Source organism: Cydia splendana, chromosome 9 (assembly GCF_910591565.1).
Source record: "Cydia splendana chromosome 9, ilCydSple1.2, whole genome shotgun sequence".
Taxonomy (NCBI): domain Eukaryota; kingdom Metazoa; phylum Arthropoda; class Insecta; order Lepidoptera; family Tortricidae; genus Cydia; species Cydia splendana.
In genome coordinates this window covers 9057416-9080388 of record NC_085968.1, presented here as the reverse complement: position 1 = coordinate 9080388, position 22973 = coordinate 9057416, and the positions used below count along the sequence as shown (strand labels likewise).

Below are 22973 nucleotides of genomic sequence, written 5' to 3'. Positions count from 1 at the left end.
CTCTGACGGCTCCTGAGAACCGTAAGGTAGTCGCGCGGAGGTTGTCTTCTAAAAGGTGGCTTAGTTTGAGATTTAATCTAAGCACACACATAAGTCGAACAAAGCTTACATAGCCAAACCTTCAAGCTTAAAAATATACCCAGCATACATTGGGTACTCTGTATTAGGCAGGCAGTTCGAAATTTCAGTGGTTAAAATGATTGCATGTGGAATGTTCCAGGCTTTGAGTGCTGTGGCGACGAGGTGCTAGTGGAGTCGTCGCCGCCCGCCTCGCCGGTCATGGCGGCGCGGCTTGCTCAGCCTGCGCAGGTAACTTCGTACAGTGTATGATATAATTGATATATTCACAGTCATATATAATATAAGTAGAACCAGGCGTGGCTCACTCCGCGATTTCGTCGCGTCGCAACAAGTAGCTACAAGTATACGTCCGTCCCACACCAATTTTGGTGGCTAGCCATAGGCCGCGCGTGGCGCTTGCGCCACCTAGCGGTCATATCTGTCCTAATCGTAACAGACGCGTTTTGTTAGAGAGAGAACTTTCAGTACCTAGTACTATTATTTATTCTGTGGTAGAACATAATTCTTCACAAGCCACACCCCCACAGCAGGAGAGCAACCTGTGCCCTGTTTATCAAAAACTTGAAACTTGTAATACAAGTGGAAGTCCCTTTCTAATAAAAGCTGTCAAAAAGGGACCTCCACTTGTACCTATTACAAGTTGCAAGGTTTTGATAAACAGGGCACTGATCGCGAATGAAGAAAATGGTATCAAGCTTTTTAATATATGATGGCACGCAGAAGGTTGTACTTCAAGTAGTCGTTTTTAGGGTTTTTGGAGCAGAGTAGATGTATATAAAGTTCATCATCAAACATGCGCGAGGGGTGCGCGTAAAAGCAAGTGACGAAGCTTAATACGCTAAAAGGGCAGTATACTAGCTCGTATCCTGGATATCATGTCAACCTGGACATCCTGGTTTAATGGAATGAATAGTGAAACCCGATGTGACCTTAATGGTCTTCCATCCCATCGGCGCATACATTTTATTAACTCTTATTTTGGCGTCATTACATCAGGCGAAAGAGGCATTTGCTAGCCACAGTCCACTCCCTAATGTAAGGAATCGAATCTCCTTTCATCTTGCTGTTCTGTGCGATTTTTACCAGATCTTCGGGCCACCTTATTAGACCATTTTGCTGCATTTCGTCTCGCAGAACCTATTTTATATTCAAAGTTTGAACTTATCAATAATTTTGTATTGTAGGGAGCGGGCGCGGGCGGCGGCGCGTCGCCGAGCGCCGTGCGGGAGCTCATCGTCATACCTGAGATCTCTAACACCATCAGCTTGCAGCAGGCCATACAACAGGTTGGTATATTACAAAGCCAGCCCTGCAGTGAGACCTTTTTCCACATAAATGCAAGCTAAATAGAGAACAATGCAATTAGGGAATGCAAATCGGTTATAACCGTAACCGAAATATTCGGTTATAACCGAATATTTTGACAAAATTTCATAACCGAATATTGGAAACTCGAATAACCGGTTACGGTTATTTTCGGTTATTTATTTATAACTTAAATTGTATGTTTTTATCATTTAATGAGTACAAAATCCTGACTTTTGTGGCTATGACGTCTGTGACTATAATTTTTGTCATTCGTGGACTTTAATAACTAAAATATACCAAATTTACTTCCCTTATTTATGAAATATTTTTATTGAATATTGTATCACGTCCAAGGTCATATTTTACTTTTACTGTATTTGGTGTGTTTTATTAAAAAACGAAGACTTTTACTCACATTCCCTAATACTGTAGGTACTAAAATAAAGATTATTGTATTTTTTTAATTACTTCATTGTAAATTTATAATTTTTCGTCGAAAATAACCGTAACCGATTATAACCGATATTCGGTTATTTTTCGGGCATAACCGTAACCGAAATCGGTTATGAAGTTTGGCCGGTTATTGCATTCCCTAAATGCAATGGATGGATTTCGTTGCTCTATAAATTGCAAAACTATTACCGTAGCTAGCTCTTCGTCTACAAGTCTAGAGTGTAAGGGTCAGTGCTGCACCAAACCGCCTGTCACCGTTAAAACGTTCGCAAAATTTTATACTATCGGAAATTTCATAATTCATTGTTGAGTGGTGTTATTCAGTCCATCAGTTGTAGTTGGTGCATGATGCTCCTTCATATTTATTATTCAACTAGCAAGTATTCTTTCGCGTTTGGGATTTGTACTCCAAATGTCCGCGAGTCCGGATCACGTCCGAGCCGGTTTTATTTTATAAATTTTCAACACAATTGTAATATTGTTAATGAATAAATAAATAATAATAACGCAACATTCTCTCGTCCACAGGTGTCAAGCACGGTGGTGGAGGTGAACGGCGATAGCTCCGGCCACTCGAGCCCTACTACCGAGGCCCGGCACACGTACATCACTGTAGCCAGTAAGTACTTCTTCTAATACCTACACACGTTGTATGGAATTGTCGGTATAAGATTTATGATTTAGATTGGCTTTCAAGATGTTTTTACTCGTATCTATCAAAGATTCTTGATTGTATAAGATGTGGAGTCTAAGAAAAAAATCGCATCCGCAGGAATTCGTGTCACGGTTTCTTAATTCAAGTAGATGGCGCTGTAAGGCGTCAGGTTTTGTGGTCAGTCAGAAATAGCCGCAAAGTTCCATCTACATTAGCTGTCAAATATGGAGCACAAATTTGTCTTAGACCTAAGTTACACTTGTAAGTTTTACTTTCGTATAAGTAGGGACAAAGCTATTTGCTAGAATGAGATAATGATATTCATCTCTCATTCTATAGTATAGCTGTGTCCCTACTTACGTAAGTAAAACTTACAAGTGTATCTCAGTTCCCAGGCCTTAAACTTTGCACGTCTTATACAATCAATAGATCTTTGGAGTCTTTAGTTTAGTCAGACAACTATAGCATCTACCTACATATTTTTTACTTTTACAATAATTGGGTTATAATACTATTAAGTATAGTCTATTTTGCATGCCAATGAATGGGTATTTTACCCTATCAATTTATTTTTCGTAAAAGTTGTCAGCATGTTGAGTTTAACCGATCTTAAACTGAACGCCAAAACAAAAATTATTCAAGCACTTTCGGGTTAACTATCAAGTCTATCAACGTTACTTTCATTGGATTCGGAATAAAAATTATAGAGAAACGTGATGTTCACTTTAAGATTGATTTACTCGTTATCATTTGATTTAATTTGTTTTGTTTATTTGCACTATTTTATTTGTTATTTTGTGCGTGTCTACGGCACAGTGCAGGACGAATGGCAGAACGAGATCGGCCCGTTGCCCGTCAAGGCCGAGATCCACAGTGACCAAGAAAGCAAGTGTTCTAGTTATGTTCATGGTTATGGTTGCACGTGCTTGTATGTCAGAATAAAAAGAGGCTTTTTATCTTCGATTAGGTCCACAGATTACCGGTTCGCCGGACGATATCAACCTGTCAGTTGTTCGGAACTGTCACCTTTTGCGTTTAACTGACAGTCTGATATCGTCCGGCGAACTGGTAATCTGTGGGCCCCTTAAGAATGCTGTTCTTTTCGAATGCACGCTTTCGTCGTTTGATATCTATTCAGAATCGTCGATCAAATATTCCTCCACATCTTAGGGCTTTCTCGGTTGTATTCTAAAGGAAACTGGTATCCGCTTTTGGTAACCTAGTCCTAAGAATTGGGGTAAGTACTGGCTATTATAAAAGGAACTCCATTTGAACTGTCCGGTTCGCCTGATTTAAACCTAAAAAAATATTTCAATTAGAAAATCTTAAGGGGCCCACAGATACCAGCTCGCCAGACGATGCCAGCCTGTCAGTTCTTCGGAACTGTCACCTTTTGCGTTTAACTGACAGGCCGATATCTTCCGGCGAACTGGTAATCTGTGGGCCCCTTTAGTCTGAAATGAGTAGTCTAAATATTAATTACGTTAAGTGAACGCCCAAAAAATACGACGAAGAAGTCACTGCGTTTCTTAAACTTTACAAACCGTTTTCGGATCAAAAATTGGATCAGCATCGCATTCGTATTGGTCGGACCACGATACCGGTACAAGCGGTAACATCGCTGATCGCTCACACTGGTAACTCTACATCGGTAGACCTTATGCCTTTTGTAATAAGGTCCACTGAGGTACAGTTAGGAGTGTTGCTGTTTGTACAAGCTACGAAGGACTCACAATAAAGGACTTCTTTTTATTCTGACAACCTCTCCTTACTCTATTCATTGTCATTCTCATTAACATGTGAAAGTCTTATTTCCTGGCTGAACTAGTCGTTTGTTATATAATATAAGTACCTTACTAGTAGGTACCTGTTACTTGTTACTAACACGTTGGGATGAGTAAAAAAATAAAAGTTTATTTGTCTAACTCTTACTGATGTGAAAAGCATTATCCATATTTTCTTCATGAGCGCGATAGATCATCAGATTCATGAGACAAAATAATGCATCGTCCAATCCTTAAATGCGAGACTAATATCATTTGACAGCTTGGATCTTCTAGGTTTCGTATGGTTTTTTCGTGTAATTTCGTTTCAAACCTAATAATATCATCTAACACTTTAAACTCTCGCGTTTTGTACACATATTTAATTACACAAACGGGTCTACCGCGACGCGTCAGTCTTTCCGTGACCACAGCTGGTGCAACTCAGCTGAAAATTTAAGGTAAAAACAATGAAATTATACCACGGTAGACCCGTTTGTGTAATTAAATAAATATCATCTGATACGAATTATTCACCTGTTTTCTATCTTGTTAACGTGATTTGTATTTAAGCATCGATTCCTTAGTAGTAAATGGGCACTTACATATTTCTGTCATTTTCTATTAATATTCATTTGTAATCGTTTTGTTATTCGCACTTTATTTTTTACCTATCTTTAATATTTATAACGTCTATTTAATGGTTTATATTTTCCTGAGCTGAGCTTGCTATAAGCTCTTCATGATCTGATATTCTCTATATCTCAAAACATTTATAACAAATAATCCAGAATCCAGTGCACATTTAATTTCTCAGGAAACCTTTGATGCGCCAAACAGACTCAAATCTGATTATCCATACCCGTCAAACAGATACCTTATTAAACGCAAGCAATTCATAATAAAATCTACTCTAACTACCATGCATAAAGTTTACAATTGCTTGTTAAGGATTAATAGGGGTGTATTAAAAAAAATAGTAATAGTAGATAATTGTTGATGCCCCTTCAGATTATCTACCTGGGTGCAAATCGTGAATGCGTTCAGCGAGGGGTCCATCTCGTTGTCATGCGATACACCTGCTGGTTACCTTTGATATGACGCGTGCCGTCTCAATTTGTGCGGACGTTTATTGAACATTTGATGTCGTATTTTATTTCGTGATATTGCTGTGATATAGTGTGTTTTTGTTTTAAGATATGGATTATTATTGAAATCTGTTTTTGCGAGTTAGGTACTTTTACTATTGAGAATAAGCTTATTTATTGTCATCCTTATAAAAATCCACATGTTCGATGTAATGCTTTCTGATTCTGAATTGCCGTTTTCTTAGAATAAATTCTAGTATTACCAAAGTAGTAAGTTTTAGTTCATAAAGACTTCGGTCTTTTATGGTTAGGTTCTTAAACGAGGTCTACCACGATTTAATGCCTAAAGAATTGTGCGCACACACACACGTTAACACAGACAATTTTTTCATCACTTCTCTATCTATTCTTATAGTAGGAGCATTCTCTAAGTGGAATTTGAAAAGCTATATAGTAAATAATTAGCCAATTACTAATTGGGTAAGCCTACTTATAAATTCTAGAAAGATTTCATTGATTATCATTTTCATTTGAACTTTCGACTTTAAAGAGCAAAAACTAATATTAATTCAATCATATTTCGCTGGACAACGTCAGGTTTCCTTTTGCTGGTAACCGTTACAGATATTGATTTCTAAAAAAAAAAACCGTCATGCTATTCTGTAATTGGGCAACTGGTGTTATGAAATTGGCGTCTTAAAATAAATTCTTGACAATTTATTTCGACATCATCAACCTGTAGCACACCCAGCATCCTTACCTACCAGGAGGGGCTTCAATACAGCCAAAACAGGTGGGGTGAGGCACCACCACCGCCTTACCTCATACGTGCGAGCGGGACAGCTGCGCCTAAGCGAGACGGTTTATCGGATATTCTTGTGTGAAGTCGGAGTCGAGTCGAGTTGCCTGGGAGACCTCTCGCGGCATGGAGGTGCGCTACCGCTCGTACTACCCCTGTGAGTGCCACCCTGGACTGTGGTTTACGGTTTCAGTGTAATTTGGAACGGTCGCCGGTTCGGTTCCATTTTCGATTTTGAAAATTTATCTATTTACATTTTCGGCCAAGATTAGGCTAGTTGCTAGTTTTCTGACAGAGAGCTGAGCTGCGTAGCTAACGGTGTTTGATAATCACCAATTAGCATTTGGTGAAAACGGATTTGATCGTTTAGCTTTTAACTTCTTCATATTTAAGCTACTTCGCCTATTGAATAAGGACTTTTATAAACGCCGTGGGATTTTAGTTTTTGCCGGTATCTTCTCAGGGCTTGGTGTAGATTAGAAATGGAGGCTGTTTTTGATATTGAGAAGTGCATTGTAATAATGAGCCTAAATTTAATTTCGTTTTTTTCAAAAGTCCAATAAGAATTATATAATGCGAAAACCACAGCGGGCCTGAGATGGTCGCTCTTTTATCGTCTGTCACCGTGACCGACACTTTGTAACACATTGACATTATATCTAAGGAAGGGCCTTAGGGGCAATAGGAATGGTGCTAGTTCAGCGGTGTCACTCACGAATTCGAACCAATCGTGCAGTCTAACACAACTAGTTACGCGCGTGATGCGAACTCATCAACCAATCGCGTGTTGGCGTTAGACTGCAGGATTGGCTCGAATTCGTGTGCGTGACACCGCTGTACTGGCCCCATTTTTATTGCCCATAAAGCCCGTCCTTAGATATATATATGTCAATTTTGTAACAAGTGCGAGAGTGACACATGACACTTTAGTTTAGACGATATAAGCGTGCCCATCTTCGTACTGAAAATGTATATTTTTCAATACATTCAACAAGTGGTTAGATTACAGACGTAGACAATTTAACATTTTAGGATTAACAAGTGCAGAAACTCATATATCACTCAATTAATAATTGATTAGATACACCTTTCTAATTAAAACTAAATAATTCTACCTTCAATCGGGTTTTGGGTGTGTTGTATTTCTATACAAGTTGTCTTATTTTCTAATATGTACTTTCTGTTCTTGTACATATTAGGTATTGTTATGTCATTGACAAATGAATACTTGATGAGACTTTAGATTTTAATGATTTAATTTTTAGGATTTTAATTTGAGAGTTTAATGGTACAGTCCCATACATTATGCAGTAAAGGTCGTCACATCCTAACGTTTGACAGTCCACTTACCATAAATCGCCATTTCCTTGAGCTGGTAAATTGGCGGCTAAAATATATTGCACAATTTTTGACATACCAATACCTATTAAGTAATGTGTCTATTATAAGCCAATACGGAATCATCCTAGAGACTGACTAATTTTGTACTTAACTGGAATCTTTTCAAATGTAACCTTACATTACAGTGTAATATTAACCTTCGTGGGTTCCGATAAGGTTTATGATAGCGCGTTGTACAAAATAGGCATGTGGTTCAAAGGGTTAAATAACACAGTATCCTAAAATCCTAACCTCTATTCTAATTGATTTATTGAAGTGAAATCTTCTTTAGCGGCGCTGTGCACTTTTTGTGATGGGGAAAAAATGTTAAACTCGCGACACGTCACGTGACCGTAAGATTCGTAAGACGTAAGACGGACACGTGACCTGATCGAAAAACTGTTACAATGTCATTGAGTTTTCACTTCTGCCGGCACTCCCGGAGTGCGACCCGTTGTTTTTTCTTGAAATATTAGGCTGAAACATTTGGTATTGCAAGGGTGCAAGTTGCATTAATTTCTTCGGCAGGTACTGGTAGTTCATAATAACTTTACATAAGAATTAAGTTATACTACTTATTTCATCGTGCTCACAAATTGGAGTATTTCTTTGAAACAGCTAGGTTTATTAATAAAATTTCCGAAACCTTGATACATTTAGCTGACTAATATTGAACCCTATCTAGTTGCTATAAGATTTAAGTGATGTAAATATCATGTCTCGCTTTGAATCTCTATCTTCTACGCTTTTGCGACTTACAAATTAACATTGCCTTTGGCGAGACACCGAGCAACTCGTGCTATCCCTTTTAAACTTATTAAAAGCATTCCAATTTAGAAAGGGACAACACGACTTCGACCTTGCTGATTGTATATGGGCGGGCTTTAATTCCTGGGCGTTGCTTAGAGATATTTAGATACACCTACTTTATATTAATTTGATGTTATTTTAACAGGCGAGGGCAGTAATGGGGTCAACTATCATGTGCAATACGTGGAGCCTCAAGAGATCTACACGCAGGGCCATGAGACTCATATGTAAGTTACATAATGTATTACCCAAATCCATTAGGATCAGCATGCGGCAGCGGTATTACCGGCAGCGATCACCAATAGGCGAGTCTTTTCTTCACGGGCGAGCGTTTTCTTTTAAACGATTTTCTATATGCATCTCTATTATTCACACGATAACTGCCTTTTTAGGGTTTCGTAGTCACCTAGAAACCCTTATAGTTTCGCCTTGTCTGTCTGTCTGCCTGTCCGAGGCTTTGCTCCGTGATCGATAGTGCTAAAAAGCTGCAATTTGGCATGGATACATAAATCATGCATTGCGACAGAACGGTATAATAAAAAATATAAAAATAGTTTTTTAGGGTACCTCCCATACAAGTCTTTTTTATTACTTTTTTTTTGTTTTGTCCCAATAGTGTGGGTCTTCAAAAATCATTTTTGATACACCTAGTTAATATTTTCGAAAATAATCGCTCCGAAAGAAAAAAATATGTGTCCCCCCTTTTGAACCATGGGTTCAAAAATATGAAAAAGATCGTGAAACAAAAGTTTAATAAATACTTTCAATGAAAACTATAGGGAACATGATCGGTCCAGTCGTTTTTGAGTTATTGCAAATAATCTTCGCTTCTTACAAGCGCTTCTCAAAAAAAAAAAATATAATAAATAAATATATTTTTATATAAAAAATGAGTTTGTGGTGAAATGACAAAACACGTCCCCATTCTTTATTCATGTTCTCCAACATATAACGAAACCAGTAATTAATTATCAATTTTTTGAACATGTCTCTTCTCAGAAATTAGAAGGTTTGGTCAATTTTCAGTACTTTGAAGGCCATTTTCTCCTAACAGGTTGAGCAGGGCCGCTAAAAAAAAATACGTGTCCGTTATTTTAGACTACTCTATAACATATAGGGGTCATCCATTAATTACGTCACACGAATTTCTAGGTTTTTTACCCCTCCCCCCCTCCTTGTCACACTTGTTCACATTTGGAAAACCCCTCCCCCCTGGTGTGACGTCACATTTCTTCAACGAAATCGGCAAATATTTATTTAATATTTTATCAAAATATTTTTGACAAAAGAAATATTAGTAATTTTATAACCCAAAACTGATTAAGAAATAAAATTAAACGAATAAAAACGATAATCTTTTCAAAACCTTGTTATTTAAATGTTAATTAGCGTATAAAATAATTTAAATAAATTTTCGGTTACTGATGAAGTTAAAGTGACATCACAAAGTTTATGACTCCCCCTTGTCACAACATGTCACATTTTCTTGACCCCCTCCCTCCCCCTAAACGTGTGATGTAATTAATGGATGACCCCATATCAAAATAAATCAAATCGGAGTCGGACAGTTGGGCACCCTTCCTTGTTAGTAAAAAAAAAAACTATAAGGCAATAAAAAAACCGGCACTAACACGAAACGAATCGACCAACAAAAACAATAGCGCACTGAAAAGAAAAAAATAATTATTTTGTCTTCAATAACGCAAGTGAATACCTACCCTACAAGTATGAACCTAGAAAGCATGAACTATATATATGTACTTCTGAAATCAATCACACAAATCTGCGTATTTATATATTTACAATCTGTTATTTTTGGAGTCGGTGCCAGCCTCAAACAAACTTGAGCACCTTAGTGAAGCACCGGCACCGACTCCAAAAATAACAGATTGTAAATATATAAATACGCAGATTTGTGTGATTGATTTCAGAAGTACATATATATAGTTCATGCTTTCTTGGTTCATACTTGTAGGGTAGGTATTCACTTGCGTTATTGAAGACAAAATAATTATTTTTTTCTTTTCAGTGCGCTATTGTTTTTGTTGGTCGATTCGTTTCGTGTTAGTGCCGGTTTTTTTATTGCCTTATAGTTTTTTTTTCGGCGGTTACATTTTTTTGTTAAAAAGTTTTTATTTTATAATTTTCAGTGGCTATAATTTATACAAATTATTACATGCTTAATTTTTGATTGCTTTTAAAATAGCTACCTACCTTGCTTTAGCTATTAACTGTTATATTAATAATCCTACTTTAACTATTATTTTGTTCTGTAATATACATAAATTACCCCTATTTTCCCACCCTTAGGGGAGGATTTTTTTCCAAATTTTTATTATTATTACGACTACTCTGTAAAAAGTTATGCGTGGTCATACGTTACAATCGGTAATTGAAAAAATCAATCATCCCCTATTTTCCTACCCTTAAGGTTGGATTTTTTTTTCCAAATTTATATGGGACCAACTCCGGTAAAAAAATTCCAATAAAAAAATAATTATCAAAATCGAACTACTCTGTAAAAAGTTATGCGTGGTCATACATAAAAAAAAAAAAATATACGCGTCGACTTGAGAACCTCCTCCGTTTTTTTCGTCGGTTGAAAAGTCGTACAAAGCGCTGCAAAGGTACTCCCTTATTCTTGTAATGAACATGATACTTACTAATAGCCCCTGTTTGGCCTATTTTGACAGAATGGTAACTACGAAACCCTACACTGAGCATGGCGCGACATGCTCTTGGTCGAATATTTATTAAAATTTGGAATAAAGTTGCATGTCTTGCTTCGTTCGATTTTAAACGAAACATGCGTACAACCGGTACCGCCATCTTATGTATAGTCGCCGTTTTTATTGCGTAACTACTTACTTTACTCTTTGGCGTAACTCCTCGTCATGACGTGGGTTAATTTCGATGCGAAAACTTATGACTGCAGCCCAAAGTTTCCTATTGACGCGGATTTTTGTTTAATTTTGTGTACCCTAGGTGACGTAAATTATAATGTTAATTTGATTATAGTGTTTTTAAATGTATGTAATTCAATCTAAGTCATATTATTTGGAGATTTGATTTGCCTAACATTGATATGTAGTTGATTACTGTTTTTTTTCTATAATTATGATTTTAGTAAAATAATTTACTAATGAATAAAAATTTAAGTAATCAATGTAATCATATAATGTAAATACATACCCAAGTACTAACCCCCTTATTCATTACTAAACAACATTACTGAAGTTGACAAGCCGATAATAATCGTTTGTCCCTTTCCATCATACCAATACGTCGGAAAGGGACAAACGATTATTATCGGCTTGTCAACTTTAGTAGACGTTTATGAATAAGGGGGTAAGTTTTTAAAAGAGAAGAAGGTCCAACATCCCTTTTGGTGGACCGTACAGTCACCTGCAATAACATGTTACACAACGGAGGCCGCAAAAATATCTGACACCATCTTATTTGTAGAGCCATAAGAGCGTATCACATATTTTTGCGGCCCTCGAAGAGTAACATATTATTGCAGGTGACTGTACGTAGTATTATCTGAATATACTATTCATTTTACCAGGGAAACCCTTCGCTCCTACCCCGTGTATGGCGTCGCAACGGTCAACGCGGCCGAGCAGCCGACGGAGTCTTGGAGCGCCGATGAGTTTTCGTACAGCGTGGTCGCGGGCACGGATGAGGCCACGTCACCCACGCCCGCTCCCACTACACCGCCGCAGCCGCGCATGCCGCCCGCCACCGTGCAGTGGCTGCTCGACAACTATGAGACTGCCGATGGTAAGTGTGTACCGAGTACGAGACCTAGAGTTCTCGTACAGCGTGGTCGCGGGCACGGATGAGGCCACGTCGCCCACGCCCGCTCCCACTACACCGCCGCAGCCGCGCATGCCGCCCGCCACCGTGCAGTGGCTGCTCGACAACTATGAGACTGCCGATGGTAAGTGTGTACCGAGTACGAGACGTAGAGTTCTCGTACAGCGTGGTCGCGGGCACGGATGAGGCCACGTCACCCACGCCCGCTCCCACTACACCGCCGCAGCCGCGCATGCCGCCCGCCACCGTGCAGTGGCTGCTCGATAACTATGAGACTGCCGATGGTAAGTGTGTACCGAGTACGAGACGTAGAGTTCTCGTACAGCGTGGTCGCGGGCACGGATGAGGCCACGTCACCCACGCCCGCTCCCACTACACCGCCGCAGCCGCGCATGCCGCCCGCCACCGTGCAGTGGCTGCTCGATAACTATGAGACTGCCGATGGTAAGTGTGTACCGAGTACGAGACGTAGAGTTCTCGTACAGCGTGGTCGCGGGCACGGATGAGGCCACGTCGCCCACGCCCGCTCCCACTACACCGCCGCAGCCGCGCATGCCGCCCGCCACCGTGCAGTGGCTGCTCAACAACTATGAGACTGCAGATGGTAAGCGTGTACCGAGTACGCGACGTACAGTTCTCTCGTACAGCGTGGCGGTGGGCAAAGAGGCCACGTCGCCCGCTACACCGCCGCAGCCGCACATACTTCCCGTCGCCCTGCACCGTGCAGTGACTGCTCGACAACGCTCTAAATTCCATTTTTCGAACCACTCGCTACGCTCGTGGTTCAATTTTGGAATCTTTCGCTTGCTCGGGTTTCAGTATTAGCACGGGAGGTTAAACAACAACTTTGCCCCCTTGTAAATAAAAAACTATTTACTAGTTTTCTATGGAGACCTATCGTAATGTTGCTCTGTCAAATGAACAAACACTTGAGCGGACGATCAATGTATTCTTATTTAATGTAAGTTGCGAAAAAATGTTTGACAATAGTTTTTTATAACTTTGGAGTGTTTTACTTCTCACTCTTCTCAGCTTCCTCTCTTGCACCAATTAACGATGTATGTAAATGTAAATTAGCTTTACGAATAAAATTATTATGATTATTATCTTGTACTAAAATAAATGATTGTCTGCAGGCGTATCTCTGCCGCGGTCGACTCTCTACGCGCACTACCTCCGACACTGCGCGGCCCACCGACTGGACCCAGTGAACGCGGCTTCGTTCGGCAAGCTGATCCGGTCCGTGTTCGTCGGCCTTCGGACCAGGAGGCTCGGCACGCGCGGCAACTCCAAGTATCACTACTACGGCATCAGGTGATTACAACTGCAATAGTGTACCTTATCACGTCACAATAAAATCGGTTGTCCAACGACTGGACCCAGTGAACGCGGCTTCGTTCGGCAAGCTGATCCGGTCCGTGTTCGTCGGCCTTCGGACGAGGAGGCACGGCACGCGCGGCAACTCCAAGTATCACTATTACGGCATCAGGTGATTACAACTGCAATTGTGTACCTTATCACGTCACAATAAGATCGGTTGTCCAACGACTGGACCCAGTGAACGCGGCTTCGTTCGGCAAGCTGATCCGGTCCGTGTTCGTCGGCCTTCGGACGAGGAGGCACGGCACGCGCGGCAACTCCAAGTATCACTATTACGGCATCAGGTGATTACAACTGCAATCGTGTACCTTATCACGTCACAATAAGATCGGTTGTCCAACGACTGGACCCAGTGAACGCGGCTTCGTTCGGCAAGCTGATCCGGTCCGTGTTCGTCGGCCTTCGGACGAGGAGGCACGGCACGCGCGGCAACTCCAAGTATCACTATTACGGCATCAGGTGATTACAACTGCAATCGTGTACCTTATCACGTCACAATAAGATCGGTTGTCCAACGACTGGACCCAGTGAACGCGGCTTCGTTCGGCAAGCTGATCCGGTCCGTGTTCGTCGGCCTTCGGACGAGGAGGCACGGCACGAGCGGCAACTCCAAGTATCACTATTACGGCATCAGGTGATTACAACTGCAATAGTGTACCTTATCACGTCACAATAAGATCGGTTGTCCAACGACTGGACCCAGTGAACGCGGCTTCGTTCGGCAAGCTGATCCGGTCCGTGTTCGTCGGCCTTCGGACGAGGAGGCACGGCACGCGCGGCATCTCCAAGTATCACTATTACGGCATCAGGTGATTACAACTGCAATAGTATACCTTATCACGTCATACTAAGGTCGGTTGTCCAACGACTGGACCCAGTGAACGTGGCATCGTTTGACAAGCTGAAACTGTTTTGCGCCAGTGCCAATTCTTGGACATCCGGTGATTCTATGTGATTCTGATAACCAAGATTTATGTGAACAATACTGGACCTTATCTGGTTGCAATATGGTTTACGATTGGCTAGCTTTTAAGTTTGGCTTTATTAGCCTACCGATGAGACAGCTCCGTATTTCCCATACCAATACTGTCCTCCTAAGCCGAATAGCGCTATCTCAAAAACAAATGATTTTGAAAATGGAATTCTCAGTAATAGAAACTAAAGTATAAGTTAGCAATGAATTTTCATTTGAGATAGCGCTCTTTGGCTTAGCAGGGCAGAATACTACCGTATTACACGGCCTTATCTCTTTGTAATAAGGCCTAAACTAACTAGTTCCAAATACTAATTTTGTTTTAGAGCGAAAGCCAGCGTTCCCGCTTCGCCGCCGCCCGATCCTATCGATGAGAAGGCTGATGTTCAAGATATGCAGGTTAGATATTAATGATATTATAGTTGCTCAGATTTTTTAATTAACCCTTATCTTGGCATTGTAACACCCGTGATACATGGAACTTTAAAAAATCTAGCAGGTTCACTTTATTACCTAACACAATAATTCTTCCATCAATATTTCGAGCTACCCTCCTTTTTTATAGAAAAAAATAATAGACACAAGTGTCATTTTAAATTAATTAGTAATAATCAACATGGAGTCACGGAAACAACAGATTTCGGTTCGCACTGGAAGTTTTGCATTTTATTCTTAGATTAGTATATATTTTTCCATAATTTACATTTTGATGCATTTACTATCTGTTAGTGCATAAATATTTACAATGCATTTGAATTTTAAAACATTTAATACACAGAATTTTACAGAAAACTGTTATGTATTTGATACATTGCCAAGAACTCAGAAATGTACATATTGAAAGGATTGTATTACATTTAATACATTGCCAAGTTGTCGTCAAAATAGTTTTACATGTTTTTTTATTTTTTTATATTTGTGGGCTTACAAAACATGTTTCAAGTATTTTGTATTAGTTGTCGTATTATTTAGTTATTGAGCTTTGATTTTTTAAAAGTACTAGATGTTATTTAACTGTATATTCGCACGCCGTAGCATTATTGCTACGCCGTAGCCCGTAGCACGGAAAAATATGTGTATGGCAAAAATGCCCCCAAAGTAAAAAAAAAAAATTTTTTTATGACTTTATTATTTGTTTACTTTTCATATTTTACTCAAGTTTTTGCTGACGACTTTTTTTGAAAGTTTACGGGATCAGATTTTCCGCTCATGTGATCAGGTATTCGTAGATATAATTTATTTTTACAGGTGTAATAGTCATCTGATGCTTTAGATTGCGTTTAATTAGCACTAAATGATAATTTCTGTTGCATTACATGTTTTATTTTTATTAAAATCCACATTTTTCTTCTAAAAAGTAGGTAACTATTTTGTTGAGGGATTGGCATTGTATCAAATATGATACATATGATTTTCCGAAACTGGAAAATCCTGGATTTTTTCCCTTATTTTTTAACAGTCCAGTATGCTCGTATAGTATAGGTGACGAAAAACTAAAAAAATGTTTATATTTAACATATTTTGAGCCTTGCCAAGATAAGGGTTAACCTTAGTTTTAATAAGATATAATTGAGACTATTAAAGTAAACTGTTTTACTGTAACGGTACTTACTATTGCTTTGTTTAAAACGTTTAGGGCTAGCTCAACTGTCTGCGGTAGAAATAGTTAGGTGACGGAACCATTGTTATTAGTAATAAGCAAGCGCTGACGTTTAAGGATCTGTTAACGCAACCCAGCTGTCTTTGTGGGCCGATTTATAAACACTTTAAAATTATAAACTGAAATAAATGTCATATACTAAGAAAAAGTGACCAAGGCCTCGAGGTGACTTTAAAATTGTTCTAGTATCAATAGGTTTTTGTTTGGCGCGCAACCACTGTGCTAGCCCTGGTATTCAACCCTCCAGTGTTCATGTTAGGTATGTATGTGCAGGAGGCGCGGTCGCGCTCGGCCGAGCCGGCGGCGCCGGCGGGCGGCGTGCCGGGGCTGGCGCACCGGCAGTACCTGGGCGCCGTGGTGGCCGCCTCGCCGCCCGCGCCGCCGCAGCTGCCCGCCGCCGCCGCGCACGACCTGCCGCCAGAGTCGCTCACTGCGCTGCAGGACCACCACCGGTAACTACATTGAAATTTTGATTCTCTTTGCTGACTCACATCGCGTCATTGGAAAGCAAGAGGTTTAACTTTCAGGGTTATTTCTTACTAGTTTCTTTTCACCTTCTTAAGGGATGAACTCCTATTAAAACTATCCTATGTACTCAAATATTTATACTCCATACCAAATTTCATTTTAAGTATGAACAAAGAGACTTTGAAATAGAATACGCTTGAAAAGATGGCACCATACCTTTGGCCTATCCTCCAGTAAATGGCGATACTTTTTGACATTTAACAAATTTAACACATATCAGTGAAAAAATAAGGATCAAAGTTAAATGGCGTTCTAAAAGTTTTAATCATTTGTGTCAAAAAATGGCAGTAAATAAATATACATAATCTACTTTGACAATATTCCTCTAGTCTAAATTCTCTTTGGTATGAAGAAGTAAAATATAGTCTGAGTTACTTTTGCATATACAGTAAGGATTTTCTGGCTTATATATTTTTTGTATTTAGTGAGCACGGGGTGGAATTCCTTGAGGCCGTGGCGGCGCTGGACATAGCTGCCGTGGAGCGCTCCCGCCGCAACTTCTGGCGGAGGCCCCCGCCCGCTCTGTGCCGCCGCGTGCTGTACCGGCTTGCCGCACGAAAGGTAATATAAAGGCTAATAATTACCTACAATCTAAGACAAGCTTAAGGATCCAAATGATCTTTGAATTTTTTCTCTTTTCGGAATGCACGAAGGTTGATATTGGATTGTAGCCACGCGCGTCTGTTGACGTATCGGTATGTAAATGGGGTTGGCCGGTGGAAGTTTTTAGCAGATGGCGCTATCATAGCTTACCCTATCAATCCCTAGAATTGTGTCAAATTTGACAGGGGCAAGCTATGATGGCGCCATCTATGCAAACCTTTGACAGTTGCCAACCCCATTATAATAAACACCATAAGGTCAATAAGAAATAAATTCCATGCTTTAACTACAAATACAAGTTGTAAATATTGATGTGCCGATCATTTGATGGCGGCGGCGCGGCGGCGTGGCGACAAATTCCAACGGCGACGGCGTGCTTTTTTTATGAAAGTTACTTCCTGTTTCCATTGCGTTTGGTCGCTGTTGTCTCTACAAATATATCTCTGACAATCCGGTGTAATTAGAATTAGAATGATTGTAAATGGCCCGGTATTTATTTGTATTTAACCACTCGACCGCACCGTATTTCAAGTACTTATGAAATTGTTTGATGAAGGACGTGGCCGCTTGGTTGCGCCGGGCCGACCTGGAGCTCTACCAGCGGGCCGTGGAGCTGCTACTGCCCGACGTGCTCCGCCCCATACCGCCGCAGCTTACGCAGGTATGATAATTATCCTTCTCTCTTTATTTGTTACTATGAGAAAGGGACAGATTGTGCTGTATCATTAATAATGACCCAACAATGAAATGAGTGTTAAATTTAGAATTAAATTTTGATTTTCTTTGCTGATCTGATATTGCGTCAATGAGAGATTAGGTGTTTAATGTCAGGAACACCGGGCGTATTTCCCAATTACTAAATATTCACATTTCATATCTTTCCTTGACATAAGTATATCGCGGTGACAAACCAAGAAGTTAAAAACTTGTATGTAAGAGAAAAGGATCAATCCCACAAAAATGTCTAAATAATTTGGGAATTTCTGTCAAAAAGAAAATAAATTTATTTAAATAACAAAAATTGGAGGATGGATCCTTTTTACTAAACTACGTCCACTTACAAAACCTACTTGCTGGCAGGCAATCCGCAACTTCGCAAAAAGCCTAGAGTCAGCGCTAGCGGCGGGGTCGGGCTGCGCGCCGTCGGCGGCGAGCCGCGCGCAGGCGTCGGCGGCGGCGGCGCTGGCGGCCGCGCTGCGCCGCTACACCTCGCTCAACCATCTAGCCCAGGCCGCGCGGGCCGTGCTCGCCAACCAGCACCAGATCCAACAGGTATTCTAATTAAATACGCGGAGTAGGTAGACACCATGCCGGTTATTGGCTGTGTACGTGACAGTAGAGCCTCTCTGAAGGCTTTGGGACATTACTCATTAGATAGTTGACACCGTTTTTGATCGGCGAATATTTATTTATTTATTTAAAAAAATTAATCAGGCAACAAGTCCCATATTACAAATACCTTACAGACTAACATACATATGTATTTTATAAACTTAAAAACTAAACACTATTTATGCGACAAAACGGCGTGGCTCAGTTGAATCGGCTGTGTCGGATTCGGCAGTTTGCCCCAAAACACGACACCCTTCGGCCAGAAGTCGGCGCACTCGATGGTTCCCTGCAGCGGTCGCGGCACGCGCACCACAAATGAACCAGTGCCAGTGAACAACGAATCTTGACTGACATGCCTTAAAAATTATCCACCATCCAAAGGCTGCAATAAAGTATCAAAAAAACAATATTTTGCGACAGCTAATAGCCACGTAGAGCTCCGGGCGGATGTGGTAAGGTAATATACGGGAAAGGCCTCCGGAAGGCGTTTTGTGTATTCCGAGTGTTTACTCGTACGTAGCCCATATCTTACGTAGTCCAAACGTTTATCCGCATTGTTGTTACAGATGCTGTCGGACTTGAACCGCGTGGACTTCAGAGTGGTGCGCGAGCAGGCGGCCTGGGCGTGCTCGTGCGGCAGCGCCGCCACCGCGCACCGCCTCGAGGCCGACTTCAAGGTGACTTGACGACATATAACAGACTAAACCCAAAGTCCATAACCATAGTGAGATACTGGCGTAGCCGAAGAAGTGTACGATCAGTGGCGAGTGTCCAACAAGAACGCTGCACATCCCATCCAGCTTTGTTTACTCGCTCTGTGCTACACTTAGTTGAATAGGAAGGGAGTCCTACCTCCAAGGTCGCCATGTAAGGGATACCAGAAAACGAAAATGCGCAAACACACTTTTTCTTCGCTGGGTGGCACTGTGACTGGGGCATCCGTGGCAATCACTTGTCTACTTATATTTTTTTAGGTCGCATATCGCAACATCATTTGCCACGCTTTACGCACTTTAGTAACTAACTTCGCACCGTAGTTAAGATTGGGTATATTAATATATGTAGTCTTCGTTCCAGGCGACACTAGGCCGCGGGGCAACGCTAGAGCAATGGGCAGCGTGGCTGGAAGGGTGCGTGCGCGGCGCGTTGGCGGCCCACGAGCGCCGGCCGGATTACACGGCGCGAGCGCGACGATTGTTGCTCGACTGGTCGTTCTACTCGTCGCTGGTCATACGCGAGCTCACGCTACGGTATGTATCACTGTTGGAGACATATAGTCTTCTTTCTATACGAGACCAGAGCGCAACGCAAAACTAGTACAATATTATAGGCATCGTGGTTAAAAGGGTCCGTTAGCTTCCGTGGCTTGCGGGCGACTATTATTATTTATTTATTTATTTATTTAGAAATTTAATTCAGGCAACAAGGCCCATATTACAAATACCTTACAGACTAACATACATATGTATTTTATTTTATTTTATAAACTTAAAACTAAACACTATTTAGTCGACAAAACGGCGTGGCTCCGTTGCATCGGCTGCTCTTGTGTCGGATTCGGCAGTTTGCCCCGGAACCTCCGAAACACGACACCTTTCGGCCAGAAGTCGACGCACTCGATGGTTCCCTGCAGCGGTCGCGGCACGCGCACCACAAAAGAGTTGAGTGCACGTAGTGGCGCGATCGAAGCTGGAACACCCTCAGCGTGTAGCCGGTCTTCTGGTGTACATACTCCACCACTTCAGCAGCCGTGGCGGTGTAATGCAGGCGCGATACGTACAGCGCCTTACTCGGTGTAGCAATCCTCAAGCCAGAATTAGCCGGTTCGGCGGTACCACACTGAGTCTTACGAGGCGCCGTGCGCGCCTTCTTCTTTCTTGATACCACTGTGAAATCCTCCACATCCACACTGGTAACAGGGAGCTTCTCCTTGGGAGCCGCTCGATCTTCAGTACCCTTTACAGGTACACTAACCCGGTTCGGTGCGACTTTCGGACCGGCGACGACATCCGCGTAAACACGATGACGTGATTTGGAGGAGGCGGGGGGAGGGCGCGCGCGCGGGAGGCTATTGCTGCTCGACAGGAAAAAATGTGCACAAACCACAAAATCGTTAAAGATAACTTCATTTCTGCCCACGATCGGCACGGCACGACTGACTTCTAGACACAAATGAGAAAATGTTTCTCATACATTTTTTTACATAATTGTAACGTAAAAGGCCGCTTTTGCTTATAGATAAAGTATTGTCCTCAGATCGGCGGCGTCGTTCGGGTCGTTCCACCTGATCCGGCTGCTGTACGACGAGTACGTGTCGTACCTGATCGAGCGGCGCGTGGCGCAGCACCACCGCGCGCCGCCCATCGCCGTCATGCAGCGCGCACCTGTACGTATTCACTACAAGTTATCTGGCTTGATCAGGGCTCTCCAAACCCCTAGATAAACGAAGCAGTAGGAGAAGGTTTAGAAACCGAGCGTTTTCACATTGTCCGATCCGATATCGGATGTCGGAAAGAAGTAAAATGTAGGAAATATGTGTTTCTCTGTAGGTATTTATTTACACAAATCATTATTACTAAAAAACGATAGACAACACAAAAAAAGCAGACTTAGGTAATACCAATGGCACTCTCATGCAGCTGTTTTTGTCATAGGCGCCTTCCGACATCCGATATCGGAGCGGCGCTTCCGATAAATTCTGACATGTCGGAGTCCCCCGACAGCTGTCGGCCCGATAATATTGGTGGCACACAAACCATATGTGTAGGCATAATGTATATTGTAGTGTGCGTGACTGCTAAAGACGGCGCCCGGGCGCGCCCCCCGCCGCCTGACTACGGGGATGTAGGATTCTACATCCGATATCGGATCGGACAATGTGGAAATGCTCTTACGCTCTTACGAGTGCTTTTTCGTAGCGCGTTAAGGGATGGCGATTAGGTACGAGTACTTATTTTTACGGTTATCGTGTGATAACGAAATGATAGAACAAGCCAATAAATACTAAGAAATGGACGGATGTAGTGCATAATTGTTTTCCTTCATATTTTCACGGAAACGTACGAACGTGTCTTGCTATTTCAGACAGTCTAAGTACAAAAAGTACTGAGGTTGACTAAAGTTACTGAGGAAAACCATTACGCACTATATCTGTAGTTAAGTATCACGCGAGAACCGTGTTACATCATACTCTCGCTGTCTTGGTCAAAAAAATAAAAAAATAATTTGCTCATTATAGGAGGAAGAGGAAGACGTAGCCGAAGAAGCGCCCCAGGATGAAGAGGAAGAGGGCGAGGGGGACTGGGACTGGGGCGACGACGACGAAGACGAGGATGAGCCGCTGCCCTGCAAGAAGGCCAAGCTTCCGGAGTAACGGCCTACGTAATTAGTACTACAAGGTACGGGGCCAAGCTTCTGTCTGGAGTAAACGGCTTATCAGTGCCACAAGGTATAGGGCCAGTGGGTCCAGTAATCCTTTCAAGCTTTATTTCAAAGACAAACAGCGGTCCTGCAAGAAGGCCAAGCTCCCGGAGTAACGGCCTATCAGTGCCACAAGGTACAGGACCAGTGGGTCCAGTAATCCTTTCAACCTTTATTTCAAAGACGAACTGCTGCTCTGCAAGAAGGCCAAGCTCCCGGAGTAAGGGGTCTATCAGTGCCATAAGGTACAGGGCCAGTGGGTCCAGTAATCCTTTCAACCTTTATTTCTAAGACGAACCGCTGCCCTGCAAGAAGGCTAAGCTTCCAGAGTAAGGGGCCTATCAGTGCTACATAGTACGGGGCCAGTGGGTCAAGTAAACTTTTCAACCTTAAGACGAAAGTAGACGATCCCAAAACTGCCTTTCCATACAAACGTAGGCCACATTTTCCTCTCTGGATATTAATATTATTGTAAATACCTATTTTGACACAACTTGATGTATATCAACCACACCCATGTCCGCTCGTATGATTTTTTCATTATTTTAAGAGTTAGGAGCTTTTAAAAGTTTGTATGAATTCTGGTTTTGCTCCTAACTTTTATAATAATTTCAAAATCGAAAAAATCGAAGGAGCGGGCATAGCTGTGTTTAAAATACGTTATATTGTGTAATAATATTTTCCATGGTGTCAATATCCAAGGAGGAAAATGAGGACTACGTTTGTATGGATAATCGATCGTCTCCTTTCCTCCTTAATATTTCTATAAAATTAAAACAAGTTGCAAGACAGTTAAAGATTTTAACTTTAGTTTAGTTTAACTAAGAGTATAGTTCTATAGAAGGGCAATTATATATTATTTTATAAAGAGACAATGGGAGACTAAAGTAGAAATCAGTTTAGGGGTTCGATTGGCAGATA

General features: G+C 41.5%; 1 protein-coding gene across 1 annotated transcript; it reads left to right on the top strand.

Annotated features, from left to right (window-relative positions):
- Positions 1–223: 223 nt before the first annotated feature.
- On the top strand, positions 224–22535 carry LOC134793562 (transcription factor RFX3). The gene is made up of 16 exons (XM_063765173.1): positions 224–309; positions 1266–1367; positions 2371–2461; positions 3314–3382; positions 8483–8564; positions 11906–12120; positions 13293–13470; positions 14836–14908; positions 16443–16621; positions 17123–17258; positions 17857–17961; positions 18381–18572; positions 19199–19309; positions 19710–19882; positions 20889–21018; positions 21871–22535. Exons 1-16 carry the CDS (start codon positions 280–282, stop codon positions 22003–22005), a joined length of 2001 nt encoding a protein of 666 aa, XP_063621243.1. The 5' UTR covers positions 224–279; the 3' UTR covers positions 22006–22535.
- Positions 22536–22973: the final 438 nt, after the last annotated feature.

What these genes read in the sequence shown, in the direction of transcription:
- LOC134793562 (XM_063765173.1), top strand. Translation starts at nt 280, where the DNA reads ATGGCGGCGCGGCTTGCTCAGCCTGCGCAG. An exon ending in ACCGGCTTGCCGCACGAAAG is followed by an intron (nt 17,259 to 17,856) that starts GTAATATAAAGG and finishes TGTTTGATGAAG; the next exon opens with GACGTGGCCGCTTGGTTGCG. An exon ending in ACCAGCACCAGATCCAACAG is followed by an intron (nt 18,573 to 19,198) that starts GTATTCTAATTA and finishes TTGTTGTTACAG; the next exon opens with ATGCTGTCGGACTTGAACCG.